At 34.5% G+C, this 9,653-nt stretch overlaps 2 protein-coding genes across 2 annotated transcripts; one reads left to right on the top strand and one right to left on the bottom strand.

Annotated features, from left to right (window-relative positions):
- Positions 1-267: 267 nt before the first annotated feature.
- On the bottom strand, positions 268-3,050 carry LOC140881799 (RAP domain-containing protein, chloroplastic). The gene is made up of 3 exons (XM_073287388.1): positions 1,026-3,050; positions 854-936; positions 268-564 (listed from the first exon to the last, which is right to left on the bottom strand). The coding sequence occupies exons 1-3, from the start codon at positions 2,866-2,868 to the stop codon at positions 469-471; spliced, it is 2,022 nt and encodes a 673-aa protein (XP_073143489.1). The 5' UTR covers positions 2,869-3,050; the 3' UTR covers positions 268-468.
- Positions 3,051-5,783: 2,733 nt separating this feature from the next.
- LOC140884397 (kunitz trypsin inhibitor 5-like) lies at positions 5,784-6,744 on the top strand. The gene has a single exon (XM_073291136.1). It carries the CDS (start codon positions 5,869-5,871, stop codon positions 6,493-6,495), a length of 627 nt encoding a protein of 208 aa, XP_073147237.1. The 5' UTR covers positions 5,784-5,868; the 3' UTR covers positions 6,496-6,744.
- The last annotated feature ends 2,909 nt before the right edge of the window (positions 6,745-9,653 follow it).

The following is a 9,653-nucleotide window of genomic DNA, read 5'->3' as shown; positions in this document are numbered from 1 at the left end:
TAAAAAACACTTAAGAAATGTTTTTAGAGAGAAAATATAGAAGACAAAGATAAACAACATTATCTTTGAAATGCTAAAATGTTTGTATATAATTGTTGTATAAACACATATTTATTATTAAAACAACTTTTACAACATTTTATAAAAAAAAATTTAAAAAATCAAAAAGTTTTATAAAATGTCCAAACGAAACTATAGAATAAGATAGACGTATATATATCTATAATTTTTTGAATTATTATTCTCATTTTATTTTATTTGATACATTCAATTTCCGTTGTCCAACCGATTCAAACTCAAAATTAGAGTATATAAATAGTTTCACATTCCAAATTCTATCATTTAAATCCTCTGCTCGTATAATTAGAATCACACCAAAAGTTATTCCCTTGTCCAGTAGAGCTAAACAGATTGATAAGATCACAATCATGGTTTTGACATGAAACAACTATACCAACCATTTGAAAACTATGCTATAATCTTGATCCTTTCCCTGTCTAGATGATCTTCGAGGATCCGCCGGAGATACTCCAGCTGCTCAAACTCGCCTTGAACTTCTTCCCACTGCAGGAATGCAACATATACAAAAGCATTGATTAGCAAATTCGTCATGTAAATTTGTTCAAACACTTCTTTATTCATACAAGTGCAAGAAAGGATTAATGATCAGTTTGTTCAGGCAAAAATGTTTACTTCTACAAATTTAATAGCAGCATATTATTAATTCACAAGGTTATCACCAACCAGTCTCGAATCTAAAATCTTGTTATGACATGGGATCATAAACGTAAAATTCCAGTTCGACAAGAGATGCATTAGATTTGCACACGAAATAAAGAAAACACAAAATTACTTCTTGATGAGGCACAGAGATAAGCTTCCACCCAGCCGCAGTAACATATCGTCGTTTCAACATTGTATGTCCTAGAGGGACCCCTGAAAAGAAGAGCATTATAATTGATCATAGTATTAGAGAAGCACATATAAATCAAATCGTTCACACGAATATACTTCCATATACATACCAGAATTTCTTGAGAAATGAGTTGGCCCATCGATTTCCAGAGCAACTTTCTTATCAACCAAGGCTGCATCCAAAGTGTAGCCATTCACTTCATATTCTTTGATCCAATCTAGGCCGGTACTAACAAGAAGACGGGCGACTTCCTTTTGAAATGAAGAGGTCACTTTCTCATTAAACCTCTTTGTTTTTCCAGCGCGATGGAATTTCTCCTCCACCTCATCTGGAAGAGATAACTGAGGGTATTCCAGTTTTAAGCACTGGTTCACCAAATGAACCTGAGAAGCAAACACAATATCTTCTCGAAGCTGCTCGTTAATATGTTGCTCCTCAAAATGGCTCAGAGCTTTCCAGATATGGGAAAAGAAAACACGGTTCATTTGTCCAAGAACCGCATAGGACCAAGATATATTGCTGAGCTGGTCTCTAACAAATGTAAGTGTTGCAGTCCATGAAAATTGGTCGGATACAACATCATCATCAATGCTACTTGCTCCACTGTCTTCATCAAAATCAGACGTTTCATGCCCCGAGATGCACTTAAGCTGTTTGACATCCTTGAACACTATATCAAGAGAATCCAGTAAAGGGTCTGCAGGTTCACTGAGAGAAGCAAAAGCCCACAATACTTGAGCAATTTCTTGTGGCTTGAAAGTGTGGATGATATGTGAAGCTCTACTTGACAATTCTGAAAAAAGTACCGGCGCAGAATGCTGCATAGAAGCAAAAGCTCCAGCAAGGTTCGCCACGTTTTGAGAATTAAATTCAGCAACCTTAGTCAATGCCACCTCTGCCACCCTGTCCATCTCAGACAGATAAAGAAGCTCGCCTCCAATCTTGGACAAGGCGTACGCAATATTCGAAATTCCCTGTGCCGAGCACTCTGGTAAGGCAGCCATCGCCATCCCAACAAGCATGCTCATCTCTTTCTGCCGAGCAAATGCCAATCTACGCGTCCTCATCATCGAAACTTTCTCCATATTTTTGGCTATCCTATGCAACGCTGTGGCGAGATTCAATGGCGAAAGAGGTGAAGGGCTGAGCCCTTTCGCAACAGCTGTGATCATATCAGCCGTAGCCTCCAAAACTTCCTCAGCAGTCTGCGCTTCCACAATGACTTTATTCAAGTTAATTTCTTTCCTACGGTCAGAAGGCCCTGAAAACTGTGACAACCTTTGAACAAATGTCTCCATGTTCTGTGCCTTCCTTTCTTCAAACATTCCACCAGAAATCATGCTCACCGTTCTCCTAAGATGGCTAGTTTTATCCAAAGATTCCACATTAAACAAATCTTTATCATCAATACCAAAATCAAGATCCTCTTCCTCGTCATTCGGTAGGTTTATACTGCCATTCTTGGGCTGTTTTGGCTTCTTCTTTTTCTTTTTCTTCTTTTCACCGGTAACCATGCTCTCCATTTTAGCAGTCAGTCCCCTGGATTCAATAGATTTCAAAGCAATCTTCCTAGCTCTCACACACCAGTCCATTTCAGCATTTTCTTGCAAAGAGCTAGACTTGGGCTGATTTTTCCTCTTCTTAGGGGGCAAATATGCATACGGGTCTACCTCCCCAAGAAACTCCGCCTCCCAATCCGCAGCACTAGAAGAACCAAAGCCCTTTCCCTTTTCCATACCATTACCGCCATCATCATCATCAGTGATATCCAAAGCATGAATGGCTACAGAAGTGCCATTTCTGGGATTGATTTTCCCAGAATTTATACAGCAACACTTTTGGAAAAGGGAGCCTATATGAATTCCAGAAGGAAGTGCAGTTCTAAAGGCTACTACTTTTGTATATGGGAAATGAAAAGTTGTGACATGCCTCAACAAATTTGATGCTTCCATGGACTCTGAGCCAGGAGAAAATGGATGCAATAAGATTCGATCTCACCACAAATCACTCGGCCGAAATTACTTCTCTCCGCCGCGGCCACCGGCGAACCACCCCGCCGTCTCCTGGCCAAATTACCTCTGGAGTCGTCGACTGGATAAGATATACTCAATTTTTATTACTGGCCGTAAAAGAATCAGCCGAACAACCCCTAAATCAAAAATAGATTCCATTTATTTTCAAAAGAAAAAAAGAATCATTTTATGAATTTTTTAAAAAAAAATTACTTTTAATAAATTAAATAAATGCAAATTGCTCAAAAATCCCCAATGCAAACATGTTTTGCTCTGCACTCCCTAGCCACTTTTTTGTACCACATTTTTTGTTAATTTGTACCACATCTTGTATGGTTTTGTACCACATCTTATATTGTTTTGTACCACATTTTTTGACTAGGGACCCCAAAGCAAAACATGTTTGCATTTGGGGATTTTTGAGCAACTTGCCCATTAAATAACTCTCAAATAAATAATGCACCATACTTATTTCTGTTGATTTTTTACTCTTCTCATTTAAGTATGAATGTAAAAGAACTGAACGGTTCGCAAGTTATTTGGAGCTCGGTTAGGTAAAAAGCTCGTTCGAGCTCATTTGTAAAGCTTATCGAGCCGAGCTTGAGCTTGATTTCGAACTCGAAAATTTTCACGAGTCAAGATTGAGCTTAAAGATGTTCGACTCGTGAAATCACAAACATGTTTGTTAATAAGCTCGAGAACTCGAGCCAAAGCTCGAACTCGGCTTGTTTAGGAGGCTTGCGAGCTCGAGCTCGGGCTCGACTCGTTTAGAGGCTAAAAAATATGTTTATTTAATTTGTATGGCTTGCAAGCCCGAATTCTTTTTTTTTTTTAATCTAGTTTGAATTTGATTCATATATATATATATATATATATATATATATATTCTGAATATGCTATATGACTTGTGAGCAAGCTCAAGCTCGGCTCATATGTTGAGTGAAAAAATAAAAAAAATATTAATACTAATACAAATAACATAATTGGAACACAATACTATGTTGAAAGAAAGATGCATTTACAATAATTAGGATGTAGCAACAATTTGTATTATTTTTTATTTTAACTTGAAAATAATTGTATTAAAATATTCTTAAAAACACAATAAATAAAATATTTATATGTGCAATTAATAATGAATGACAATTCAATCAATAAATTTCTAACGAACTGAAATAACAATTTTATTTAAAATATCTTGCAAAAATTAAAATGATATATGATATATGAATAATATTCAAAACTTTTAGTTAAAAAAGTTATGAAATTATTTAAATTAAATTTGTTGAGTTAAAACTTGTTAACTCAGTACATTTATATTTTAATTAATTAATAGAATATCATTAAAAAAATATTTCGTATACTTGCGGATTGTGTCACATGTAATGTTTATATCTCGTTTAAAAAATAAGAGTGTAGTGGGTTTTAAAAATATTTTAAAATAAATGTAATTTTATTTAAATTTAAAAGAAATATATATATATATATATATATATATATATATATATATATATATATATATATATATATATATTATAATAGTTAAGCCACACAATAAATTTTTATATATTTGTGAATTAATTATAGACAATATTGTTGATTTTTTTCAAAGGTAAGTGCTCGAAACTTGGGTTTAGCAATTTTAGTTGGGACCTTCAGATTTTATTTGAAAGATATAAAGAGAACCGAAGCTTGCATTGTGAGTTTATTAATTATTTGATCGTATGATGAAATTTTTGGGATGATGGATACAATTTTGTACTATACAGCAGATAACAGTGCACCTTGAACTTATACAACTTGGAAGTAGTAGAAGGTTTGTGGCTGAAATTTGATCTAGAATTGGATCTTTGATAAATTCGGAGATTTCGGATATATCATGACTTAAATAATTAGTAATGATGTTGTAAAATTAATAAAGATCGAAAACTTTGATGAAATAAATTGGTGGATTTTTTCGAAATTGGGCAGGGTTGGAGGTTCAGTTTTTGATCATGATAAGATTGTAAATCAAATATAGTCAATTTTATTGAGAAATTATAATAAAAAAAACTTAAACTCGAGCTCCGTTGTATGCCCGACGAGCCCGAAAACGAGTTTGCTAACGAGCCTGATTATCGAGATCGCTTAATGATCCTGAAAATGAGCTCGCTTAACGAGCTTTCTTAATGAGCTTGAAAACGATCCGAACTCGAGCCAGATTTGTTTTCGTTTAATATGATAAACGAGCCGAGCCCAAGTTTTTGTATATACTAAACGAGCTGAGCCCGAGCCTTATGATAAAAGCTCGGACCGAGTTCGAGCCGAGCCCGAGCGTGATAATATTCGGCTCGGCTCATTTACAGATTTACATCCCTATAGTTTTAAGTATTAGATGTTAATATGGATATTAATTAGAGCAAGAAATATCCATCTAAAAAATTTGAATTTTTTAAGTTAAAATGTTTATTAAACCCTCATGTTAATTATAATGTCAATTTTTTAAGTTAAAATCTTTATTAAACCCTCATGTTAATTATAATGTCAAGGTTATTAAAAGTAGTATTTGAAACCTCTAAAAATAATTAATTATTTTTTAATAAATTTTATATTCATTAATGAGACGTACAAACTCAATGTGTGTGGAATGGAGAAACTAAAGTATAATTTTCACATCATATCAACTTCCGTACTTTATTGACCATCCACATTGTGGGGTTAGACAGATATTGATCGACTCCATCAACTTTGACCGTTGATTTTTAAGTCAATTTCACACGTTGGCATCAATCATGTTCGTCTTTGACTTTGTATCAATTTCTATACTAAAATATGATATTGCTTTGATTTTCTCTCGTGGCTAAGATTATAAATTTAGATCTTTCTTACTTTTCAGTGCCCATTTCCCATTTGCTAGCTTCAACACCTTTAATAACTAAAAATAGACCTAATCCAATCACCATGAATAGTTTCATGTATTTGATCGTTCTCTCGATCTTCGTCCACAGTACTAATGATTATACGTTCATCGCCGAAGGGGCGGAGGAATTACCCGCTCCGGTGGTGGACTTGGACGGAAACAACCTCCGCGAAGGCATCCGTTACTATATTCTGCCGCTCGCTCGTGGCAGAGGCGGTGGGGTCACTATATCCAGCACCAGCAATAAGACATGCCCCGTTGCGGTCGCCCAAGCCCCGTTCGAACTAAAGAACGGGCTCCCGCTGACCTTCAGGCCCGTAAAATCCGAAAAGGGAGGCTTCATACGTGAATCTACTGACTTAAACATCAAGTTCTCTGCTGCATCCGTCTGCGCTCGATCGACGGTGTGGAAGCTGGACGGCTACGACGAATCCGCCAAGCAATACTTCGTCACCACCGGCGGAGTGGAAGGGAACCCGGGGCGCGAGACGATCAGCAACTGGTTCAAGATCGATAGGTATCAAAGTGATTACAAGCTGGTGTTCTGCCCCACGGTGTGCAATTACTGTAAAGTTATATGCAGAGACGTGGGGATCTTCTTTCAAGATGGGAAGAGGCGTTTGGCACTTAGTGATGTCCCTTTCGTTGTCATGTTTAAGAAAGTTTGATCCGATTGATTCGATCTTACGATCTTAGGACAATCGATTCAATACCGTACAATGGATCATATATGATTTTTCTTGACGGACAATAAATTGGAAAAAGTTAAATATCATCAATTTGAAAATCTAATTATGCCTGTTCCATTCCCTTCAGTGTCTGAGAAACTTTATATTTATATAATTTGGTTTAGGGAATGTGCTGTACGTATGTGCCATTATATTTTATCGCAAAAAAAAATACACCAATTGCATGCATTCCAAATTGCCAGTGAATGATTTTTAGTGGTCTAGCCCAATCAAGGGCCTGGCCTCGATTTTCAACCCATATAAATCGCTCACATGGTTTCTCTCGACCCTCGACATATTACAAAACTCTATTTGAAAATACAACTCCATTTTTTTGACAAAGACCAGTGACAACGAGGCCTGGGCTTCGGACAATACAATTTAGGCAAGAGAAACTTTGGGAAATTGCACGTTTCCATCAGGGTATTAATATCCCAAAATGTATCTAATAATTGAATCTCGAACTCGATATCTCATTTTAAATTCAAAGTCTTTATATTAAATGAGGGATAAGTCATCGACAAAGGTGAATATTTTTTTGATACAATGGGAGTTGGGGGATTTTCTTAACTAATCCCACACAAAAACAGTGTCGTACCTGAAATTTCTTAGACATGAGCCAAACTTAACAAATTGGGCTTCTAAAAAAATAGGTCAAAAATTTCCCTTTAATCGAGTTACAAATATATTATTTTTCTGATAGCAAAATATAGTTTCGCATAATTTTAAACATGCTTAATTTTCTCAATTGTACTGCTCACCTAGGCCAACTTGTATTATTATATTTTTATTAATTATTAGGGTTTCACATATGAAATCAAGAGCTATAAATTCACACCATCTCCAACCCTTTTTATATCAATTAAACTATATATTATATTATTGATCAGTACCATATATCATGAAGAATGATCTAATTATCTTCTCCTTCATCACTCTCCTGATCATCTTCTTGCACAGCGCCACACAAGCCCAGGGTGACGCGGTGCTCGACGAGGACCGGAACACGCTAATGTCAGGCGAGGCTTACTACGTGCGGTCGGCAATTCCGATACCGACATACGTCGGCCTCGAACCATACGCCGTGTCTAACGTAACCTGCGAATACGGTGTTATTCAATCACCAGATTATGGAAAGGGCATCCCAGTGAAATTCAGCGGCGTCGGGGATCAGGGATGCGAGATACATGAAGACACCGATTTAGACATCTCTTTTTCTAGTTCGATCGACTGAAGTACTCCGACGTCGAACCTGTGGAAAAGGGGGGACTACGACAATGCCACTGGGCAGTATTTGGTTACGATAGGTGATCAGAATCGTTGGACTAGTTGGCGATGACGGCGCTTTTCAGATTCAAAGGATGTCGGGATTTTCTATCAAGACGGAGTGAGCCGTTTGGCTGTGATCGGTGGTAAAACCACTTTCTACATTTTCTTCACCAGGTACGTACCCAAAATCGCGAGATACTGAATGTGTATGTATATATAGCACGCTTTTGGCGCTGTGGCTCATAGATTCTGGAATCAATCAAGTAATGTAAAATAACTGTACATACGTGGTGTTTAATTTGCTGCTCGTAATTGTGATAAATAAATAAAATCTGTGAGCCCACTTTGTGAGTCGATCGTGTGAAAGAATTTGTGTGTACGTACGAGTTTCCTTTAATTTCTTAATTGATTCTCTCTTTATTATTACTAGCAATTATCGGTTCACGTGCTCGATAATTTAATTATTTAAAAAGTGTAAAAAAATTATCACCAAGAAAAAAATTTTGGATTTTTGAGATAAAGTAGAAATAAATTATAAAAAACTCACGTGTGTGCCTATCCCGCCGTTAGTATATATAATGGCTGGGCGAGTTTTGAAATTATTCTAAATAATCCATCATTTTTATATAATTATTTAAATTTTTTTCCTTATGCATATACGTTTCAGCAATAATTTTTCTTCGATTTGACACTGCATGAAATTTTCAAGTTTAGCCACGCCAAAACTATGGCTAAAACCGTGGATAAGAAATTTTGCAATGGTTTTTGAAACTATGCATGGCTCATTTTAGCCACGGTTTATATATAATAACCGTGGTTAATATGTTATTATAATAATAATAATAATAATAATAATAATAATAATAATAATAATAATAATAAAACGTGGGAGTTTGATCTATGAGTATGTGTACAGATGTTTCTTCATAAGTTTTTTTTATTTATGGGAGTGGTTGTACTCTCATCCGGCACCTTTCTGAAGTTATTTTGGTAATTCTTTACACTAGTAGGATTTTAATTTATTTTATAAGTTATTAATCGAGTTTCAATAACTTCAATTTATATTTATTTAAAATAATTATATTTTTTAAAAATATTTTTATTTATCAATGTAAATATTTTTAGTTATCGATTTGATTTACAAAAGTTGATAAGTATTATTAAATTTATTGCAATAAAAAATTAATATAACTCTAAAAAAATTTGAATTTATTTAATTTTATGTAGTATCTTAATTTATATAATATATATATATATATATAGGGTTTTGTTATGGTGCCCACCAACCATGCCCAACTCCGTGCCCACCATGTACAATAATTGAGTTGACCAGTACAATAGGTGAGTTGACTTGTACATGGTGGACATGAAGTTGGGCATGATTGGTGGGCAGTATAACAACTACGTCAATATAAATCACTATCGTAAACTTTGAATTATAATAAAAATTAAGCTATATATTAAAAAATTATAGAAAATAATTAAAATATTAAATTTTATATAATAAATAATGAATTACTCATAAAAACTAATTATTGTTATTTTCAATTTATGATCAATAAAATACTATAATTTTTTTTATTGTGTTTCAAAATAAGTTTTTATTAAAAAAATAATAAATATATTTTTTAATCTCATGAGGTTTTGTAATTAAAATTCGAAATATTATGAATGATAAAAATTTTATTTTATTTTAGAAATAGAAATTTTTTTATATTGTATGTATGAAACCAGTGTTTATGAACTGCGAGGATATAGTGGCTACCGCAAATGAGTGAAACTAATATATAGTGGTTGGGCGAGTTTTGAAATTATTTGAAATAATCCAT

The sequence above is a fragment of the Henckelia pumila genome, chromosome 2 (assembly GCF_033568475.1).
Source record: "Henckelia pumila isolate YLH828 chromosome 2, ASM3356847v2, whole genome shotgun sequence".
NCBI classification, from domain to species: Eukaryota; Viridiplantae; Streptophyta; class Magnoliopsida; order Lamiales; family Gesneriaceae; genus Henckelia; species Henckelia pumila.
This window is presented reverse-complemented; position numbering and strand designations above follow the sequence as displayed.

Excerpts from the sequence above, each read along its gene's own strand:
- LOC140881799 (XM_073287388.1), bottom strand. The coding sequence starts at position 2,868 with ATGGAAGCATCAAATTTGTTGAGGCATGTCACAACTTTTCATTTCCCA. Across the intron at positions 937-1,025 it reads TCATTTCTCAAGAAATTCTG|GGGTCCCTCTAGGACATACA; the intron begins GTATGTATATGG and ends TCTTCTTTTCAG. Across the intron at positions 565-853 it reads TCTCTGTGCCTCATCAAGAA|TGGGAAGAAGTTCAAGGCGA; the intron begins GTAATTTTGTGT and ends GCATTCCTGCAG.
- LOC140884397 (XM_073291136.1), top strand. The coding sequence starts at position 5,869 with ATGAATAGTTTCATGTATTTGATCGTTCTCTCGATCTTCGTCCACAGT.